General features: G+C 37.9%; 1 protein-coding gene across 13 annotated transcripts in view; it reads right to left on the reverse strand.

The window, feature by feature from the left end:
- The window catches only part of LOC139115770 (insulin receptor substrate 1-like), a 79,230-nt gene extending 58,095 nt beyond the window's left edge, over positions 1 to 21,135 (reverse strand). For all 13 annotated transcript variants that reach the window (XM_070678121.1, XM_070678119.1, XM_070678117.1 and 10 more), the window contains exon 1: positions 20,278 to 21,135. In XM_070678121.1, coding sequence (XP_070534222.1) covers positions 20,278 to 20,421 — 144 coding nt within the window. In that variant the 5' untranslated portion in view covers positions 20,422 to 21,135. The remainder of the gene's footprint in view (positions 1 to 20,277) is intronic.
- Positions 21,136 to 23,849: the final 2,714 nt, after the last annotated feature.

A 23,849-nucleotide genomic window follows, 5' to 3' on the forward strand; every position in this document is an offset into this window, starting at 1 on the left:
GAAAACTCTAAAAGGTGCTAATTCAAAGATAAAGGTTTGGTTTTCATGAATAAAGGTAACTCGAGCCTCGAAAGGGAATGTTGTTCTGCCATTTTGCTCGCACTTCCCTTTTGGAAAATTTCAATAAATTGTCTTTCATGATAAAAGAATAAAAATCTGGTTTTACCATGTAAATTTTGGGATAGGATATGCTAATCATCCAACATTTACGGATATCTGAAATTCAAAATGGTTGCTATTAACCCCTTCAAAGCTGTAATTTTTCCCATCAAAATTTTCGTGCAACATTTCACCAACTATGAATTGTTGTGTAATTTTTTGATAATTTTGGATCAAATTTCATTGGCTACAGATTTTTTATCAAAGTTTTCGCAAAAAATAGAAAAAAACTGACTGGGGTAAAGTGACGAAAATTTACTTTGATGTTCAAAGGATTACACCCGGTTTTATTCAAATTTTTAGATTTTTAGGAAACAAGACAAAAAACTTTAATTTCACACTTAACAGCCAGAAAAATAGAACTCAAAAATAAAATACAAATTTCTAAGTCCGAAAAAATGTCCTTAGTCTGCATTTGCCCTTTGAAGGAAAAGTTCAAAAAAAATTTGTGCAAATTTTGAAATCTTATCATAAAGTTATGGATTAACATTTCAAACCACGACATGTGTACGTGTGCACAATAAAGATCTTTTAGAGCAAGAGACCAATAAAGGAATAAAATTGTCTCATGTTCCTCTATTTTTTGACACTCTAATAAATCATGAATCGAGATATGTAGAAGAAAAAAACATCCAGATTTTGAGCGCACTTTGTTTCTGATCATATTTTGGAATGAAAAACAAGACAAAGAAATCAGTTCCTCATTTCTGCGTTGATGATATTTTCAGACGACGGAGAGGAAATTTTGGAGTGGTGCCAGTGTTTTCATTCAGATTCAAAACATGTTTTATCCTCATTCATGTCTAGGTCTGTCATTTAAAGCATTCACTCAAGGACGCAGTTGTAAAATCCCCCATTGTCGAGGCTTTAGACCTTGAAATGTGACCATGATATTACTTAATTAAAAGGTACGCTCCCTCCGATGGAAGTGTTTATGGTTGTCCAATAACCATTGATTTGGATAATCCCCATCTGTTGGAACACGTCCACACATGTTAATTGACATGGCCTTGTATACTTTCACTGTCCAATTGTCTTGTGTCCCATCAATGTAGTTCTGATGCTCTCCGGTTTACCACTTTTCCAAACCAGAATGCAACAGCTACAGTACAGTACCAGTTGTATACCCTAACAAAGTATACAGGGTATTCTCGAATCTCACTAGAATTATCATGTCCCCATAACACCCTCAATTGGACTCGAACAAACCTGTCCTGAGAATTGAGGATATCTTGAACATGAATTTCAAATAAACAGCCCATCAAATTATTATGGTTTAAACATCACGGACCGTGACGGTCAAACTTCCTAATGAAGGCTACAAGGCACGTTCTTACTGTAAAGATTCAACACAAACTTGAAATTTTTGCCGAAAACTAATTCTTAATTGATTATAAAACAATGCACGAATAAAGTATAAATATAGCGCGACACAAGTAATTGCAGATCTTCTTTATCTGATTACTTTTGGTCACTTGCATCGTTCTCTCATATACATCATTACATGAAGCTACTGTAGGTGCTGGGGTTTGAAGTGTTTCTCATCAAAGATGTCATTCTAGTTTAAAGACTGAACTTCAATCTAAAGATTATGTTTTTCACTTCTTTACGGATTCAATTGCTCACAGAAACATAAAAAATACAGATAAACGACAACAGAAAGGACTTGCTCCACTCGTGTATTCTTTGGCTTAAGCATGATCCTATATGTAAGTTTTGCCAGAGCAGAAGGAAAAGACAGATCAGTGTAAACATTATGTGGTATAGACTCTCCACAGTCGCTGTGCCTTGTTTTGTGCGCGCCCACGATGGGACTGCATTCGAAGGCTACGCGCTGCCAGACACAGCGACTGTCGGTTTTTGCAAGTATATGAATATTTATAAGGGTAGTGACCTCAAAAGAAACACCTACATGTATCTAACTGGGCGGAGAGAACCTATATACACTATGGTTTTATTTTTCATTTTTAATTTTATTTGGCTATGGTACTTGTCATTTTTTATTTGATTATTTGATGCGTGGAGTTCTGTAAAGTACCCGGATCAGGCAGAAATCCGACTGGTCACTTGCAAAAACGTCAAGACCCTGGGATTCGCGTCGCGTCTCTGAAGGGCGCGCATGTTCCAACAGCATGAACAAGGAAGAACGCGAATCGCAGGGTCTCTGCCAGACTATATGTGGTACAGCATGACACTAAGCATATCCCTTCAGGGCAATGGATAAGTTAAAGAACACACATGACAAATGAAACTCACTCAAATTATTTTTAGAGAGTTAGGAAAATAGCTCTATTTTCATCATACACCACAAATTCGCACAGATTATACACGCCATGGTTTTGTCTTGGAAACATGTATATTAATTACGTTGTACTCGCTCACCGTTCAGATTTTGTTTTGAAATATTTGGGTTTTGCAAAAATTCATCCAATTTATAAATGCTAATGTTCTGTCTTGGAAAATACCAATCTTATGTTGTACTAAATCACTGTACAAATTTCATTTTGATCTACTTGGGTTGGTTTTTTTCAAAACTTTGTTCGATTGTTTAAATTTCAAAGATCTTGTTTCAGTACTTAATTATGCTTTGGGGGAAATTAAAATCATAGTTTTGTAATTGAATTTTTACACTTTAGAACTTTGGTTACGAAAGGGGGAGGGGGTTTGAGCTAGGTCAGATAACACAAGTTTTAACTCCTAACAGTCCGTCAAGAAGAAGTTGATCAAAAACCAGAAAACAAAATTTCAAAATGGGAAGAGGAACACATCTTCTTGAGGTGTTTTTATCTGTGCCTCTGCGTCAACTTCCACATTTTCTATTGGAAGTGCTGCAAAACTTCCTTTTAAAATGCACGAAGCTAACCAATTTATCAATTATATGAGTGCAAAACATCCTTCATGAAGAGAAACTGAACTGCGTCAATAGTGCACAGGGAACTCATGTGACCACAAAACAACTTCAAATTTTGTGTACACTGCTTTATTGGCAGTGTGGAAATCCCAAACATTCTTCTTGATAACTAAAACCACTACGGTGTTTATAAGTATAAATCTGTCAAGGAATTTTTTCACAAATGACATAAACTATAAAGTAAAATTGTACACAATGTACAGCACATACTACATAACTTTTCTTGGTGGGCAAGTGATCATAATTATCATAAAATTTGATCAAGCTTTTAGACGCCATGATCGGGCAATCAAGGATCATTATGTATTCACGTATCTATATGTTACAATTATAAAAAAATAAATCGTTTTTGCCCTTAAAACAGGACACAGCACAGACTGGGCAAATAATAGCACATTTAACTACAGACATCCAAAATTAGGGTCTACGATTTGACATTTGCTTGCGAGGTTGTTTGGGATTACAGTCACAGATACATGACACTATAAACTGATATTAAACCCAGTCCCTCATTACTTGTAAGTCCATCATAAATGTTTCCGTTTTATCTATACATTTATTATTTCACGAGTCTTTTCTGATATAAAATTGGGTTACATACTGCACATGACTGTAACAAACTGATGTAAAAAATAAAATGTATATGCATTTATGAAAATTTTTGAAAAATTGCATTTTTTGTGATCATATCTAGTTTACATGACATTTCCTGAAACCCTTATACCCACTCAAATCAAACGAATGGTTACAGTACTTCGAAACCCAGGTCGAAACCCTGTCAACTGTAGGGCACAGTCAAATATATCTTAATTTTCCAATCCATAGAGACCAAAACATCCCTTACATAACATTTGGAGTTAATGCGAGATCTGGCAGTAGAAAATTTGAAATTGGAAGTACGGCATTCCAACGCAGCTACTCACAATCAGTGCACATACACGTAAACAAGCCATTTTACTGGGAGACAAAGAGTGCTGGGAGAGTATGACAAGTACGTTGAATTAATATGAAAACTTTGTTTTGCATCGATGGATTGACAATCTGCCAGGAATGCCACCGGAATGAGCAAGATTATTTGCATACAAACGGCGGCCGAGTTCTTGATCTATTTGAGTTTGTTTTTGTATTTCTGGCCGATATCCATACATGCTATCGTCACCAGGACACTGACCAGGCAGCCAATCTCAGAAAATCAGGTTTCTTTTTGTCCATACATTCCAGTCATGTCAGAGCCTTTACAATTGCATGACCAAAATTTCTTACAACATACAGTTGTACTTTTTTGAAAAAAGATCAATTTCTCTCATCTGAACAGAAATCCTTCAGAGATCGAACTCAAATAATATTTTATGAAAACAACTGTCAATACGTGCATTTACATAAAGAGTTGTCTTCGACTTGAATACAAAAATTTGGTAGAGTCAGTTAGGAACTCTAAAATTCATTGACAAGGTTTTTTGTCCCATAATGCATAATCATGTTATTCTAGATGACAAATAAAACAGAATCACCATGAAGATGATAAATTAAGGTAGTATGCGCCTCAAAAGTGAACTTTCGCTCAAACTTTCCTCAAGGAATTTTTGAACCATTCTCTTTCAAAATCAAAAATAAAAATCGGAGCCGCCATGCCAATTTTGGCACTAGAGAAACAAACGACCAAAGATTACTGATATTTGAAGTCAAAATGGCCACCATCCCTGTGTTAACTCTTTGGAGAAAAATAAAATTTTCGATTTTCAAAAATTAAGAGGGTGGAAAGTTACACCAAAGTTCAAAATGAGCCCCCACAAGTTCTAGATCAGAGAAGAATTGTGAAAGTTTGAGAGTCTGAATATCTGTCCCCGAGGCACAACCTACCTTAAAGACATTGAATCATAGCTGTGTCACTGTGCACCTACAAATGACAGCTTGGCTATTCCTCTCTCTGTCTTGCCAACAGACTCTTTCATAAGCATATTCGCTGAATGATTTGGTTGGTCATTGGTCCGTTGTTAGTGTCAATTACCCAGATTCATAACAAGAGGACAAGGAAGCCTCTATAGAGATCTCTTCCTTCAAATGAGCCGATTAATTTCTTTGAGACCGGAAAAGACCAGAAAAGACCGGGAGTCCTGACTAAGCAAACAATCACGCCTTTCTATGCTAGCTGCAAAAGCCACGTTCCCTTTTCATTGGCAGGACCAACGAAAAATTTTTTTTCACAACTTTCAAAATGCCATAGGGTCACTTCATTGGAATATCGCTCTATGTTGTACCACGTTGACCTACAATTTGTCAAAATAAGGCGCTGCCCTCAAACACTCAAGTTCTTTAGCACTTTCATCAATTCTCGTTTCAAAGCAATAAACGGGGTGTAAGTTATTTCACTTCATTCTTCATGCAACACGATGTACAAGTACTTTTAAAGGGAAGTTGAATATAGTTTAAATTTGTGTTTACACAAAAGCTTGTCTCTCTCTCTCTCTCTCTCTCTCTAAATATATATATATATATATATATATATATACACACACACACACATATGTAATAGATGAATATATCTATATAAACACATGTAATAGATAAAGATATTTTATATGAGCTGGTACAACCATTTTGATTTTTTAATTTCAAATGTGTATTGTCTTCACAACTTTGTAAAATCATTCATGGCATAACACTCTGATAAAATATGTTTATCTCATACTGTGTTCTTTCCAGATGGATGCCTCAGCAGACTTCATCATCTCCCTGTGCATTCTATCATACTCAAGGCACTCTAGCCGTCAATAAAGTAATAGATACAAAGCCGGCGAAGACCCTGGGTGTTGACTTGGATTGATTTTCCCAGATGCTCTGGGCCTGACCAGCTGAGGCAGAGGGTCAATGACCTGCGCAGTGCCGATGTACCTCTTTTGGTCACTCGTTCCAGAGGGGTTAAGTTGACACATCATTTGCACTCCACTGACGAAGGGGCATAATTTATTATGCACCTGAAGTGCAGCCACAACCCAGGATTTTTTTCCGGTTGGAAACATTCAAGGAATGTTTTTTGGGGGGCAGAGAAGCTTGTTGCTCGGTTGCTATAGCTACAGCAGGTAAAACAGCACTGGCTGTGGGCTAGCACTTGTGTATGGAGGGCCTGTTGTACCAAAACGTGCTAGTATATCAAACTACCAATTTATGTGAATCGATGTAATTGTCATGTTTATCTTAGACTGGCAAGCTTTTTCAACTAGTGAAGCAATTAGAAAGCTAAATACGTCTACTGGCAGGGAGCATGTAAACAGAAATACCAAAGCCATTTTTTTTTGACTAGTTTTGCTTTGTTTTGTTTATCTCAAATGGAAAATTTTAAATTTTCATATGAGCAGTCTATGTTTTTGTTGTGTCATATAACATGAAATTTTGAAGTTTAAGACTCTGATTTGTTTGATTCTTTGGAGCCTGCACAAAAAAAGAGAGCCTTCGCCACGACAATACTGAACCTTTGCTCATGCAATACAACATCAAATGTTTCTTTGAATTTGCTAAATGATTTTACACTTAAATTGCAGCCAGGTATATTTTGAAAGGAACGTTGCGCAACTCTGTAGTGCACTGTGTAAAATAGCTGGAAATTTTCTGTTATACTTTTTGACGAACAATTTTGCATAACTAGAGACGTTATTAATTCAACTTCTATCACTTCTTTTCAGGACAGAAATGACTGTTGAGCTCTGCAGATTAATATTTGGGGAATAAAATGAACATTTGATGGAGGACATGAAAGTATGTCTACAATATACACCACACAAAAAAACACAGTGAGCACTCTCGTACTTTCACTTTCTGTGACTACATGTCTGCATGCCTGAGGTATGGGTGCCCAAGCTGATATGTTGCATTGTTTAGCTTCTCCCTTGCCGTGAATTCAGTTGAACATTCTCTGCCCAAGACATGACACAGCCCAGTTGTTTTCTATGGTGGCGACAGCTACACTTCAAGTGAAAACACTGGCGATTGAAGACGCCCTTGGGAACAACAAGTAGAAAGGGAGTTCTCAACTAAGGGTCAGGATAATTTTATTCAGCCAGTAAGTTTCGGCTCGGCCTATCAGGAAGATGACCTGATCTCAGAGGTGCCATTGAGGACAGTTCACTTCATGCACAGTGACGTTGGGATGGGATAGTTGCGTTTAAAATTTAATTTTTTTCCACTTTGATGATATTGCAGCACGTGCCAGTGGGCACTCAGACGGCCAGTAGGAGCTTCTGAAGAACACTTGGTTACATCCTCCATCTGGGAGCGATCAGTGCTTGTCTAACGGTGCCTTTAACATTGAAGACATATAATATACTCCCTAAGATAATATTAAATTTTACTCTTGCTGCAAATGGTCCCAGTATTGTGCAGTTTTCACACCAAGCTTTATATTAAGGGTTATGGAGAAATTATCTCTAGTTGGCTGACATATACAGTAGAAGTTGGGGGTGACAAAAACAGGTTTTTTCAATTTGTAAAATACATCTTCGATTCCTGCAGATTACAATAGACACAATAATTCCCCAGATATCTGTACACATGAGAAAATGAAAGGCGTCTTCAGGAAGCCCGGGAGGAGACTGTGCATCTCACATTTTCAAATTGATGAAGACAGGATCTTCAGCGTTTTAATCATCCCGCTGACTTTGCGATTCAATCGACCGATGAGGTACGTGTCCCAATACGCTATTTCTTGACATGTCTGCGAGTGATGAACAATGATTACTTTTTTTTTTTTGGCCATGCTCTCAGCGTGTTGCCCTAGAAATAGCTGTACCTGTGAGTTCACGCATAACAAGACAGTATGTAGGAGCAGAAAACTGAAAATCGCTGACAGGCAAACTCAAAAAAATCCTACGCAACTTTTCTACTGAGGACATATTCAGGATTGGCAAAATCATCCACTATAGACATATATCTTTAAGAGACGAGAGAAATTATGTTCAATTTGTAATTTTTACTTGTTGGCTGGGAAAGTCTGTCCTCAATGGAAGGATGTCTGTAACAGAGAGATGTCTGAAATGATGGCTTTCCCGGAATTTTAAATAACTTGAAAAGCAAACACTTAAATAATCACATTAACCACTTTCCCTGCCTCTTTTCCCTACATACGCTAGAACTGACATGTAAACTAGTGTTGCGTAAACCACACACTGAGGACACGTAGGTTTGAAGGTGTGCTGGGACAGAAACTCTGAGTTTCAGATTTTATCAATTCTATTCTCATCTACAACATGTGGGGGCTCATTTTAAAGCTCATGAGGAAAGAAAAGTTTCCACTGTCTTAGTTTTTCGAAAATTCAAAACTTAATTTTTCCCTATAGAGTTAACATAGGGACGGCAGCCATTTTGAATTTGAAATATCGGTAAATCTTATATAATTTGTCTCTCTAGTACTAAATTTTGCATGGTGACCCCTGATTTTTATTCTTGCTTTGGTAAGAGAATGGTCGAAAATTTAATTGAGGAAAGTTTTAGCGAAAGTTTAAGTCTTTCACTTTCAAGGGCCATATTACCTTAAGCAGCAAAGATCGACATGAGTGTTCATGTAAGTCAAGGCCTAGTAGTCAACGTGTCCTGCTCCACTGTCTATGGTGCCATATGATCTGCACTTTTATCCTTTTCTCATCCTTACATACCACTATATTTGCCCATCCAATACATATGGTATAAGAGAGATTTTAAAGCGCAGTGGTCATCGCGCTACGCATCCTCCTGAGGGGGTCCCCCTCTGTTGTAAACAAATCCAAGAACGCCGCACATGTTACGGGTTGATTGTAATGTTTGCGATGTTGCCGCTTGTTAAAATGGCGGCTGATCTGTCACAAGCATACCAACTAACCAAATGTAACACGCAATAAAAGGTCAATTAATCTAAGTTAAATATCTGCTGAATATTGAACAATAATTGCACGCTGGATTGAGATCACATTTGCTCATGATTTTCTTGAATCAGTTGAATGGGGCTCGGCTACTGTTATCGCTCGAGCTATAGAGCTAGACGTACGCATGTACGCATGTATACGCCAACAGACTATCAACGACCGGGCTCTAGTTTTCGACATCGCTAGCAAGGACGAGAGCTTTCATTTCAAGAGGCTCGACAGGACTACAAAGACAACAACCCAAACTACAGAAATCTACAGCTCGCAGGGCAATGCCCGCTGCAGCAAGAAGCATCTCTGCATCTGTTCCGTTCCGTGGTCTGTATGAACATCCGTGTCAAACCGGGTATATGGCGCGCTACACTCGGCTGTGGAGAATCCAACTCAACTACAAAGTTTACCCCGTTTGGGGTGCAAACGAGAATTCCGAGTACAGGTATCAAGTCAAGCGAAGTACCTTTCATAGGTCTTCTTGTTATGTTGGGGTTATCTCACTTGAAAGAGGATTCAGACCTACCCGCAATCAGGAGGTACAACAACGAAGTTTGCCCAGCACCGGTAGGCCTACACCAGCTAGCGGTTGGATCACTGCCATGACCGTGCACAGGACCGGGGCACAGGATCTCTCGATACGTCTATGCACGGTGTAGCCGTGCAATTTCCTGCCAAATGCCGCGAAAACCCGCTCGTTTTGTCTATTGTTTCCTGTCATTTTACTATTTCTTACCACGTAATAGTAGGAGAAGTAAGACATGGTGATCAACAGTTGGTTGTGGGCCAAGTCGTAGCGGGCCGGTACGTTGTGGGACCGGATTCTCTATATCCGTGTACGTCAACGTGGTGACGGTCTCCCAACAACATCTCCCGTGTCCTGCTCTGGCTTGCCGATCATGGTCTTGAGTGTAATTTTGTGTTAGGCATTGTGCTTGTTGCTGGTCTACATATATCGGCAATGTTGATCATTTTAGTTATGTATTTTCACTGTACTGTACATAGCATTGTGTACAACCAGCGTGATCGCGCGCGATCAAACCTTTTTGTCCACTGTGTCTGCGTGCAGTAAACTCAGCGACATAATGTGCTGAGTGTAGTGTCCCAATGTTCGTAGCTCTACATGAGTTAATAGATAGAAATACACCACTGAAGTTCGTTTCCGATCTTATTATTTTACTATTGCATGATGTTGAGTCTTACAAAGGCCTTAACAAAGTGGGGGACTGCTCCCATCTCACTCCTATTGAAGTTGAGAAGACTTATGTTTACAAAAATGTATGTTTATCAACAAAAAAATCACGCACGCGCAGCGCGACGACCACTGCGCTTTAAGAGTTGAACTGCAGCAGAGTAAACAATTTTATTTTTTTTTAATATTTCTTTTCAGGCAAACTTACCACCAGTAAAATATATAAATATCATCCACTACAATTTTTCACCTTGAAAATATGAATGTTTAATTTTATGATGTTGTTTTGTCTGTAGCATCTTTTTTTGGCCTTGGATAAAAAAAAAGGTACATCTTTGTACTGAGAGTGTAACAATAGCTGATTTGCATACATGATGCTAGCATAACAATGTCTGATTTGCATACATGCATATTAACATAACAATACCTGATTTGCATACGTGCATGTTGTCAGCCAAAGTTTAAACTCAGACAACTGAGAAGGATTGAATGTGGTAAATGGGGAAAAGTAATATGACCAAATTCAGCTCTTTTTCACAAAATAATTACTTGTTGTTGTTTTTGTTAAGAAAAATGTCTAAAATTAAATATGTATACCATTAAAGCCATCCACAAATTTTCTCAGTTCTGTAAGTATTTTCCAAGCATCTTATTGCTAGTTCTTTAATAATTACAAAATTTGCATTTTAGTGTTAGAAAAACCTGTCTTTCAGCCATATTGGATTGTTCTGCAAAACTAAGTGCAATACATTGTCAGAATATATATGTGTATGTAAACTTTGAAAGAAGTCGGGCAATGTTTAAAAAAATGAGGCTACCAAGATGGAAAGTCAAAATAAAAAGCAGAATTAATCAACTTAATACACTGAAATGCAAATATATCAATACAATTTTAATTTTAATTATCATTTTAATTTGCAATACTTATTTTAAATAATTTGATAATGACTCTTGAAAACAAGATGTTACATTTACTTGCAAAGGATGAAAAGACAATAATGTTATATTTTCTTAAAGTTGATCTAACAGATTGTCCTAGTTATTTCTTATAGGTACTGACAATATGGAAGTATTCACATTTGTTGGTTATATTATTTACACTTTTCTTTCTCTCAATCCTTTGCAATGCTCTCCTTGGCAAACACAGACTTATCGGCATGGGGCTGTAACAGATTGCTTTAAATTATGAAGACGACTCAAAAACTCAAAATGACAGGCTTTTGGATGAGTGTGAAGAATTCTGCAAAGGAGCTGGTTAACCATGATTTGGTGACAAAAGACTGCTGGCAGATATCTTTGCTCACTCACTAAAACTACTGGAACGCCCCAGGGCGATACAGTAATTTTGTTTTCGACAATTTACAGTATCATGACATGGGTGTCTAAATCTAACGTGATGATAATTTTCTGACATCAAAGTTCATCCATACTTTTTTTTCAAATTACACTTTTCACCCCTACTTCAAAGTGGACCGGTCCAATCACATGCTGTATAAAGCAATCGGAATTAAACCAAAACAGGTGGCGAAAAGGTGTGCTTTCAAAATTCTAATACTTTCTCTCCATCCACCCACATACCCCCTGCTTCAATAAGCTTTTCACAGCGTTCATTAACCTGTACATTTGTGTTTTATTTGATGGCTGTACAGTTTGATTCTGACCATATTGTTGTGGGGGGGGAGAAAAACGTGCGTGTGATTGTTTTTTTACTCATGTAAATACGTGTACATGTACATGCAACCATGAACTAAATTTACACACGTGTCGTGACTTTCCATCCAAGAATACATAATTTATTTGGCGACTTCCGAAATTATTTCTGCAACATCTAAATTTATTCAAATAACGCCTGTCTGTCGGTAAACCCTGTGTACAAGAGGTTTTTGACCTTTCTAATAAACTTTTTGTGATAATGAGATGCTAATAATTTGCTTAACTGTCCATGAACAAAAGGCCTACATGTGTACAGGTGTTGTTTCTATAATAATTCCTATTGAAATAGTATGAACTTCATGCAAATATGAAACGTAAAATTTTGAAGTTCAAGCTTTGTTCAAGGAAAATTCAACAAGTACGGTATGTGGATACGTGTAACTGCTACTGTTTGTGAAACAGCAGCATAACCGTTCCTGTTCTTTCTTTCAGGCTATCGAGGTCACATTACGACTAGATAAAACTATGAAGAGCAAAAAGCTAGACGTATTTGTAATTTTTAATCATTAATTTCGTTTGGACAGTCTGCGGATTGTCTCCCTCACCTCTGTTCAAAATTTTACTTCAAAATAGCACGAAAAATACGGGCAGGTGGAAGACTTCCGTTCAAACTACACGTCAAATGATATCTGGAATCTGATACAGCAATATCATCTTCAACATCCCTGTAGTCTGCCAGAACATTGTGACACTTTTGTGTTATCCGTCTGTCGATGTGACTCAAATGCATGATATTTTTTTTAATCTTACACAAACGCTTAAAGAAGGGGACTGGATTATTAGTCAATATTGATTCTGTTTGATACAGAAATTTGATAATAGTTTACAGCGATCATTTTTTCTTCATCAGCATTTTCCTTGAATACAGTGAAGTTTCAATTTGTCATCAAAATATATATTTTACATTAAACGTCTCAAGTTTTAAGGTGATTTTGGATAAAATTTCACGTATAAAATGACAGGCGGATCTATGTTTCCGGACACTGACTGTATTGGTTGCTCTTCATGCTGGCCTACACGGGGAAGTCATGCAGTACAATGTGTGGGTCTCTTCTCTTCCATTCATTCGAGGATCAGCCCTGAATACTCCGCCGTCATTTCTTGTTTGCATTGACTCAAAACAACAAAACCGACGACTGAAAAGAACAGGGGGGACATTGACTCCATGCCTGGGGATCATACGTACTTTTTTATCACCTTCTTTTTTTTAAAATAAGAAACAGAGAACGGCTACCTCTCACATGATCCTCGTTTTTATCGTTCACCAAACTCCGTGTGAACGTGATAAGAAGTACAGGCCACCAAACGTCATGCAACCTGATGGCATTCTCACAGGAACTGTGACACATATGTGATTATGTCCCACAATAACAACCAGTGCCCCAAAACAAGGAGTCGGCTACAAAATTTACAATTCTTCACTCACATGGTACACACTGAATTTCCATCTGAACGTATCACAGGATTATGGTTTGCGGTCATTCTCAATGAAAGCCATGAATTATTTCATACCGATGTGATGAAAATTTAAAAAACAAGGTGGACAGAACTTAACTTAACTTAACACCATTCTCGATAATCATAGCATAGAGTGTTATTCACATTACCATTGCAGATTTCTACCATCTGTCATTTCAACATATGTGAAAACTGTTATTTTCCTTCACGGATGTGTGTGTTATTCCACAACAATTATTTTACACATTACCGTATCGTGGCATTACCTTCTGTTTTGGAAAGTTATTTTTGTGACAGATCAAGCAATTAGGGAATTATAACAAAATTAACAAAAACACGTAACAAAAGAAGCGAGTTCCGAATTGCTTTCTTAATTGCTCCGATTATTTTGGTCATGCTTGTCAGAGCTTTATCACTGACATTTGGTTTGCGATAAATAGGAATATTACAATTGAAATCGGAAAAAAACCAACAATCTCAACTAAAAATCTGATGGAAAAAAAACAAAGAACAACAATCAGGGTAAAGCAGTCACGTTATGAGCAATAACAACGTATTCTCTTCATTTGCTTGCAGACGTGACAATTTTTTTTATATTTTTCCCCCCAATACTGCAGAGTGATTCGAACACATGTGGTGACACCGCAAAGCATGATGGGAGTGTCCTTGACACCAAGTGTAAACGTGACCATTGTAAAGTGAGCGAATGACTTTGTATTTTAATTTATGGACTCATCTGACGAATGATCATTGGCTACTACTACATAAGCTGTGAAACAAAGTCATGCTTTGCAATGAGTCATGACGAAATCCACTGTGATCAGTTGTGCGGAGAAAAATATCTCAATACCATGTTTCCCTTTCAGTGTAATCCACACTAAAATGAATTCAGTAACACGCACAAAACTATTCCGAATATATTCTCGTACTTTTTTTCCCCAAATGTTTTGTGATGAGCATCACAATTCCAGACCAGAAGACCAATAAAGATTTCAGAAATTTACTGCTCCGAAAATTCTATACGGTCCATATCATATACATTTAAATTTTAGAAAAATTCCAAAAAAAAACAAAACAGAGGCAGTTATGAGAGAAATCTAATGATATCCAAATTTCAAATAGCAAAAACATCGCCCTCGTAATATCACCTGATGGCGAGCTACGATACAGGTTTAATTAGAAAGAATATGCACTTGACTTCAATTAGCGATTTAAAGCCAGAACAGATTGCCTATTGTTGATCAGGGCCGATTATTCAAATTACACTAATTATTATCATGGTGCCATAATATCGTGTAAAGTTCATCTTCTTGTTTTCAAAATGTACATTATATAGATTTCATTTTGACAACATTTTTATCATACATACACGTATTGACCTTTTCAACAGAATAAGATATATTATAATGAAAAACGAAAAAAGTGCAACTTGTTAAACCTTCGTGAATGAATTACAAGTTTTATCAGAAATGACCGAAAACTTCGCATGGACTCACGACAATTACTCAGTAAGTACCAGCGCACAGAGAAAGATGGAAGTATCATGTATATTTCTTAGAACTATTCCGAGAAATATTGTCAGTTCTTGTTTTAGTTTCACTTTAAAATGTTTATGCCCATACTAGCAATTTTGAAATCACATGTATCTAAAAATAATGAATCACAAATTACATTTCAATATAGGAAAAAACAATAACTCAGAGAAATAGAGAAATTTGCCGGTGATAAAATTCATTACTATGACAAGATCATTTCACTTTCTGAATAAACTCTACTTTTAACCCTTTAACCACCATGGTTTGGCCTGAACCTATTGTTATCAACAGTGAGTGTGGACCTGTCAACAAAAAATTGGGGATGAACAGGTTAAATTTGTTCCTCTTTAAGATGCGCTGCCCAAACTCAAAACAAATTTGTGGAAACCACACTTTCCTTTCTGGTCATTATCTATAGTTTTCATCTTTGGCGTGTTGGTACCTTAATTAAAGATGCAAATACATTCTTGCAGTTACAGGCTGCTTCAGCATGACAGACAGACTGCAAGTGAACAGCATCGACACAAGACGTCTCGGCACAAAAGCCCGACTTAAGTTTAGCCTGAAGGTGAATGGGGGAGTTGACGCAGTCACCAGTAACAAAAGACCAATGGCGCTGAACCGAAAGAGAATAGAAATCTACATGTGTATTAGTTAGATGCTAAGATTTTTTGGTATGCTAGCTGCAACTCTGGGGGAAAGAACATGTTTCCATCGACAATAGCTGAGTCAGAAAATGGCTAATTATGTAATTTTATCCTATCATAATTCACATTCCAGTATGACTTCTGTTTTCGTAACTGTGTTGATGTCACATCTGTTATCTTTATGACTGTCATCATTACTTGAGGGCGTCGTCAACATTTCTTTTGACATTTAATTAAACAGCGCAGCAAAAAATTAGAATTTTTTTTCAAAATAGCAATCATCACTTGTTTGTGATTATTTTTTCATTCAAACGACACGATGGTGCAGATCATCGGCCACCCACACTTTTAAATACAGACATCCGTTACTAATCTGATGTGCCCACTTTAAGCAATCACTTTTAATGCGATGCGTGGTCCGCCAACTTAACCCCTATCACCCCTAAATCCAATGTAATAATCCGTTTTTGTTTTCCTGCCATAACTAGTGGCTGACACCACTTTGCACCACTGGGGGTAGAGGGTGAACGGTTGAATTTGATATTACATGAATGGAAACTACCACTGCCTTTTTAGGTTCCGGTTTCCACCCAACTGCGTTCCCACCCTACCGGATTTTTTTCAGAGAAGAAAGCACACAGAAGACAGCAACGCTAGCCTTTTAAAAATCAAGATTTATACAAACATTGTGATCAGGAGCTGAATGAAAGTTGAGCATTTTTTTACTTCTGATGTAGTCCCACTGATATGGAGAATTATCACGTAGGTGTTTGTATCAAAAATGGGGGAAATAATAAAATGAATTTATGAAAAAATCCACTAAAACATCCTAATATGAGCAATGCTATATTGACATAATTTCTGGAAACCTCATTTATTTCACACTCGCTTGTACTTTGCGCTTTTCACGCTACTTTCAAAATACCTTGTACACTGTCCCTCAGTCCAGTTCCATTAAATATTACCCTGCAAATTTCAAACTGTTGTATAAACGAGCCTTACTTCTCAAAAGGCCTGTGTTTCAAGACCTAATATGTCTGTACAAGGAAAATTAGCTTATACAGGTAAAACATAACGAGTAAATTTATATAAATTTTTTAAGCTGTGAAACGCTCTGTCATCGACGCAGCTGCTACAAAAATGAAGAACAAGAGCATAAAATTGATTCAGAAATGCAGAAACACCATCGGTAACTAAGACAGCATTAATTTTTTGATGATATCATACCTGATGGGTTGTTTTTCATCATACTTATTTTTCAAGAATCTAGCTGCAGTAGTCTTCCCATTAAAGCGGAATACCAGAAAGTCAATACTTGTACCAGAGATTTTCTTCAAAACAAGTCGATAGTTTATAAATAATTCCGAAATTGAAATGACAATGAATTTACTGTTTATCATTTCTTGATGTGTTTATTTAGAATTGGGAAAATATGTTTCTTTTTCGCCTCTTTGGTTTAATTTTAGAAAATTGTATACTGGTAGTTTCCACCAACAAGGACAAATTCTACACAGTGCCTTAACGACTGATCCACACAATAAGTTGTTTATGTCAAGAAATACTTGGATCTGTCTGGGCAATAAAAGAAAATGAATAAAAGAACTACCTGGGTTCGTCTTTACAGTCGAAAGGAACGTATCCCTGCCCCCCCCTTAAAAAGAGCAAAACCTTTATATCACCAACAATTTTTGTCACGCCATGAATAAGTCATGCGACAGATAACAGCTACTGAGGTATTTAGTAGATATTCTGAGGGACGGGATATCGATGGCGGCCAATTCAAAGATGGTCGGACTTTTTTCAAAGTGTTGTCAAAGCATCTTAATGTTCGCTGTGGAATTTTTTCCATTCACCTTAAAAAAAAAGTCATTACACACATTTGGATGTTTCCTATCTCACGTTTTACAAAAATATTTAGCTTTTTTTGAATTCTGTTTTCATAACGGATATTTTGCCTTAGATTTCCTCATTGACTAACAAAAGTGTAAACGATTTCAAAACGCGACAGTTGAATTATTCCCTGCGATTTACACCACAAGACGATTTACTGCAATAGACAAAACCAATGATATTTCAAGAAAAACAAACAAACAAACAAAAACATAACACCGGCTGAATACAGATCGAAAAGTTCATCTTAGTTGGCAGGGTTTCCTTCACGAAAAAATGCCAACAGCGAGATCACACAGGGGGGGTTTAATGGCTCTCTTAAATTTTACTATTTCCTAAAGCGCACAAATATGGGAATTAATATGTCTGTCTGGCTATAGTGTACTGATTCTGAATCCCGTCACAATGTGGACAATGAATCAGGAACAAAAGTTTTAATGTGGGAGGGTCAAATAAACATCTTTTTTCCTACGTAGGGGTATATTCTTTGATATTCATTCATACAGCACATCACAGAGATATCCATGCTCTGCCGTCGGAAAGCCTGACGGATAAATGCCAAGAGCTAATGTTGAAATCAGTGTGTATACAGACCAAGTATTAATGCGAAAAATACAGCAATTGCTGAAAGTGACGTTCTAATAAGATAAGTGGTAGATTTCACAGCTAGTTCAATAACTTCACTTAATTGGTTTCCTTTGACATAATGATATGCATGAAGAGTTCAAAACTTCATGTGATCAAACAAGATGTATGCATATGCATTTCTATACACATCGAATGGCATCATCTTCGCATTTTTTGCCGAGTCCTTTCCTCCCCGACAAACACTCTATTAGTGTTTTTACTGGTAAAAAATCCGCAAACCGAAAACAAAATATTATGTTACCATTTACAGTAAACAATATTTTTCTTAGCAGCTCTTCCATGGGAAAATTGGTCTTGCTGCATCCCCCGACACAGCGTGACATACGAAATCAACGCCTAGCAGAAATTAATGAAATCGACACTTATGCGGCTGTGAAATTGATCACTTGAACCCCCCAAAAAAGTCACCATTTGTTCAACATGTACTGTATGTCTAACACCTCTGGAGGGCTTTGTTGTTTTTGTAACGATTTCTGAGTCAAAGCACCTTCATGTCAGTCATCGACAAAATATCATACAGCCTTGTTATGAAATTAAATAAAGCCTTTAAAAGATTCAATAATTTTCACAACGATCTCAGGACCTTTGCCAACCATAAATGAACTGAACTCTCCCTAGTATTGGTTAATTTTGCTGACAAATCTCGCCATTACTTCAAGTTTGTTTCTATTCTGTGAAAAAATCTAACTAAAATCAACAAAATGGGATAAATTGTTAATTTTTTTTTACTTTCACATGAATTAGTAAAACACATTCAAATATTGAATTTCTCTGATTCTCAACTTATTCAGTCATTTTCTATTAAATTTTCACTTGAACCCGGCAACGATTTTAACTCCTTGTCTCTGACAGTATCTATGACAGATATATGCCAAGACCCTCCAAACACGACAATCATCCTTGTGTCAGCCTTGTTGTAAAAAAAAAGTGATACCTCCCGTAGAGAAATGTTTACAGGATTTCAAATTGTGTGATTCATGTTGGTGAGCCAGATGGTCGCAAACTCCGTAATAAGCTTCATCCACTGTAAAAAGTTATCCCACCTGTTTCAGATCTATGCATACCTTCTCTCATCCCTATTTCAACAACATCCATCGACAAGAAATGTTGTATTTATCTTTAAAAAGATAAAAAAAGAACAGTCAAATTAACCTTCACCACACAAAATATGCACTGTGTATTAATATTAATTGTACATTATGTAACAACTTATTGTTTTTTATCAATTTGATTAGTGCCTCCGAAAGCACTTGTAACAGTTAAGTGTGGATCACTAGATAAATAATGTTGTTCGATTCGCACCATTCCTCAAAATATATGTGATTAACTGTCAAATAAATGGTTGATCATTGACATCGCCCCTCCATCAATCTCTCTCATTTGTCTTACATTTAATTGATAAAATTTGACGAAAACATACTGGTACGTTTGTTTGTATGGATCACTGATACTTTCCTCTACCACGTTCATCAGTCAAATTAAGAAAAAATCCGGACTCAAGACTGGGCTATTTACACATTATCATCTTTCACATACAACAGAGGTTTGTTAATATAACGTGCGTTATTTAATTTACTGCTATAAACGTCCTGTAAAAGTTACAAAACGTTATCAAACATGGAATATATATTTTCGTGTTGCTGATTGTAATAACTTGCATCTATCTATATTTGAGATCTTCATCATGCAAAACAAACGTTTTCCCGTGCAAAGTTGTGACACAAAAACCTGTGTCACAATATTGTCATTACTATATTGATTAAATCTTTAAAAAATAACGGGTAGTTGCGAGGGTTAACTGTTTGTCTTGGAGTGGATGCGTGTTCACAACTATTCTGAGAGGGCCGTGTGACAAGGCTTATCGTTTGTGACTGTGCCTACCAGTTTATTCCCGATGATAAACAAATGTAAACACGGATCGCTCTAGATATATCCTCGGTAGGATTCATCAGCGCTGCCGCAAACCCTGAATGCTCTCGTCTCGTTCGGTCGTCATTACGGGTCACTTTTGAGCCCGGCGGAAACAAAAACAACACTTCTGAATTAGCTTTTATCGGGCCGGAGAACAAAGCTGAACGAGAGGACAAACATTCAGGGTCGCTGACACGAGTGATAGATCGACCGGGGTCGAAGCTGGTATGTAATTGTCAATTCGCCGTCACACAGAACACGGCGTACGGTACAGCCTTGTTCTGTGTTTGTTTTTGCCGCGTTTTCGTATCTTTCTATGCTAAGTGTTTACCTTGACTTTCCGAAGGTATCCCTTCAGCTGGATGTCCTTTTCGGCGCACTTCTCCTCCTGCTGTGCAGGCTGGTGGTGAGGGGTTTCATCGTCTTCTCGGCTGCCAGTCATGATTGCTGCTCCCCCTACTTCGATAGCTGACATGGCGGGGAGCAAATTCCCATAAGTCCCGATCTCTCGGTTACTGGGCCTTCTCAACAGCGATTTTCAGCTCCTTCACAGGGGCTAACTAGTCCTAGTTTTCGCTCTGTAACCTTGGAAACAATCAGTAGTTGGTAGCAACGGCGCGATCTTTTGCTACATTTTACTTACATAGTACATACAGCTGCTCCAGATATGTTGTTGTTTTCGTCATTACGTCCGAATGGTGAAGTCATACACGCTGATGCCCCCACTGTTTCTTCTACGGTGAATTTTCACTGAAGATGCATCTCTGTTTCGGCTTACCAGAGAACAGTCAGTAGAGGGTATCGAATAGTACTTATTTGTAGCTACCGATGGGCAAAAACCTGTCCGATTACAGGACGGCGATGCAGAACGCGTAGCGAAAACAACATGCAGCGGACAACCCAGTCCATGCAAAGTTACAGATAAACAGTTCAGTGCAGTAGGGCTATGTCACGTTGACCTCCGATCCTGTATCCGATCGAAACACGGGCTTCTTTCTCTGTGTCTTCAATAAGCCTGGACTTCAACTACTGCCTTTTTTCAAGGCTGTATCGGGGGAAAAACGGTCAACGATCGATGTGGTCCGTGCATGATAACACAAACTGCCTGCTCAACAAACGGCTATGTAAGTTCACTACCATACTAGCTAGGTCACGTGGGGCGTGGTTTCAACATACAATATGAAACAAACAACTTGTACGCATGTGCAGTGCTCCACTTAGAGCAGCCGGCACTGAAGACAGCTCAGCGAAGGACACGAAGGCGGGGAGACAACGAATTTATTAGTCCGGCTGCAGGATTTTCTTGCGTGTCACGACAATTAAAATTAAAGTTCAATGAAAACGCTAAAATGGGGGAATTGCCAACGTGTGAGATGACTCATGCGCACCCACACCGTTTTAAATATCTTTAATAACAGAGGCGATAGACGCGATATGATGTTATGAATTATCAATTTATAAATTCGTGCGGAGATTCGCGTGACCAAATAAGTTCAGTCAGTAAATGCTTTGAATAGTTTCACAATTATTATCTCAATAGATCTGATTTGATAGTTGCGTCGTAACATTCATCACACTTTTATAGTTTTATCGAGTTTAATTTCATTTCCACTCTCTTTTTAAATATTTTTTTTTCATAATTCTATCAAGTCTACTTACATGTAGTAGGCCTATATATGTGTGAGTAAGAAAAAACAATGCCTGATATGCTTAGATTTGGATGGCATGGAAACTGTATTTTTTTCAAGACTGCGTTAAGTCGTAAAGAGCTGTTATCTTAGCTATTGCTTCGCGCTTATTAACAAAATACCCTCTAACTTCCGTCCGCGCCACAACTCTGGCTGAACGCGCGGTCGTGTTCACACGGCACTGAGCGCGTCCCGAGTGTTCATTGGCCCGCTATCCCGTCGTAGTGAAGCGGAGCCTCCGTTCGCCCTCTCAGGCTCCTCCCACATAGTAGTTGCCGCGTGCGCGGGGACCTGCACGTTTTGGGAACGGAAGTTTTTGCCTTGGACTTGCAAACGCTGGCCTCGAAACTACTATCCTTGACCCTGGAAAGCTCGCATTCGTAAGCAGCAGACGGGTCGGGTCTGCCTTCATAAAATTTGGTACTAGCCATCCGCGCGCCCGGGATTCAGTTTGCATGTGGAGGGACTGTTGTTGGGCATTACAACGCAATTTTGGCAGGGATATAGGAATGATATCTTTCTCAACTTTTAAATTGTTCCCAAGCTTTCCTGTCTACTGTATGCCAAATATAATCATAACAGGCTTATTGAACACAACAAAGCTGCTCGCAGAATAAAACTCTTCGTAAGCGATTTCTTGGCCGGGGGGGGGGGGGCTATTTTTGTGTGTATTGGCTAGGCGGGGGAAAGATGGGTTAGCAGGCGGTGCGGTGGGAAGTTGTGGCGCATTAGTGCGTTCTACTCCCCAGCAGGCAACTTGAAGAATCCCAAAGGAGTATGAATCGATCGGTTAAAAGAATTGTATGTCCACGGAGAACTGAAAGAAAAGGGCAATAGGGAGCTATTTGGTGGGCTGAGAGGAAGCGGGGAGACTTCCTGGCGAGGAGTTGGGAGAGAGAGGAAATTTTCAAATCGAAACGGGGGAGTAGTTACGAGTTTTCATTTCCCTCGCAAAATTTTTATTTTGTTCAAAATACATGAGAATAGTATATTTTTATATAAAAACAGCTGTAGCCATTATAATTTCTCTAATGAATCGACAGGGTTTTTTTTTCTCCTTGTCTGTGGTTTACTGCGCCTGAGAAAATCGTTTAATTCCAGGTAGGCCTAATATGAAATAAAAACAAAACAACTGAAAACGTCATCCCGTGACTATACATGAGCATGGCAAAAAATTGGCAGAGAGAATTCCAAAATGTGTCGCCATCATTACAGAATATAGATAAGCTTACAGCTTTCCCTAGGCTGGCGGAGACTTCCGACTTGTTTTCGTCGAGACACTGAACTTTTAATTGTGTCTAAAACAACTGTTATAGCTGTCTGAGATTATACGGACGAATGTTTCGTAACATTGTAAGTTTTGAGCTGTCAGTTGTGTTCCTCTGTATATACACATTTTCTTTCGGGAGTAAATGGTAAATACGGGTCGTCACAATACCACACATTTGCGTCGACCGTGGCTTTAAAGCTCTATTGGCTCTTATTGACGGCGATGGCCAGTGATGAAGCCGCGCAAACATCGACAGGAAAGCGCGCGGATTATTTTACTATGTAATATGTTTCATGACTCAGGTTTTTTTCTTTTTTTTCTGCTATGTAATTGGTATAAATTACCTTCATTCTATTTGACTGTTGTCCCTTATTAATGATTGTTCACTTATTATTGTCGTTCGTTTTATGAACTGTTACTCATTAATGTATTATGTGGATGATACAAACACACATTAAAGGGCCAGTAGCTGTAATTTCTGAGGTTTTTGTCACAATTCTTGCTTACAATGTCACCTGCAGTTTCTTGTTCTACGTCCCAAAGCATGTTGAGTTATACAGTATTCAGCTTGTCAACTCTGCCTGTACATGTTTAGACCGAGTTCTGGTCCGGACTCGAATTAAAATGTAAACAACAATAGTGCATTTTACCACAGTCTCTCTACCAGGCCGCCGAAGTGTGATTTTAATGTATAGACGATGTGTCGACAAAATGTTTCGACATTTCTTGGAAAGCAGAAGAACTCGCAATTAGCTCATAAAATATAGTGAAAAATCAGCAAAAGTTACTGTCCCCTTTCAACAAATATTATGTGCATACTTCGTTCTTTAAAGCTGAGAAGGCGCTTTGAATGGAAAGCGTTGTACGCGGAGCGGGTAGGTTTTCACGCAAAATGATGAAAAACAAACGCTGTGTTAAAGGTATTACAGATCAAAAAATGTTTTC

This window comes from Ptychodera flava, chromosome 17 (genome assembly GCF_041260155.1).
Source record: "Ptychodera flava strain L36383 chromosome 17, AS_Pfla_20210202, whole genome shotgun sequence".
Lineage (NCBI taxonomy): Eukaryota > Metazoa > Hemichordata > Enteropneusta > Ptychoderidae > Ptychodera > Ptychodera flava.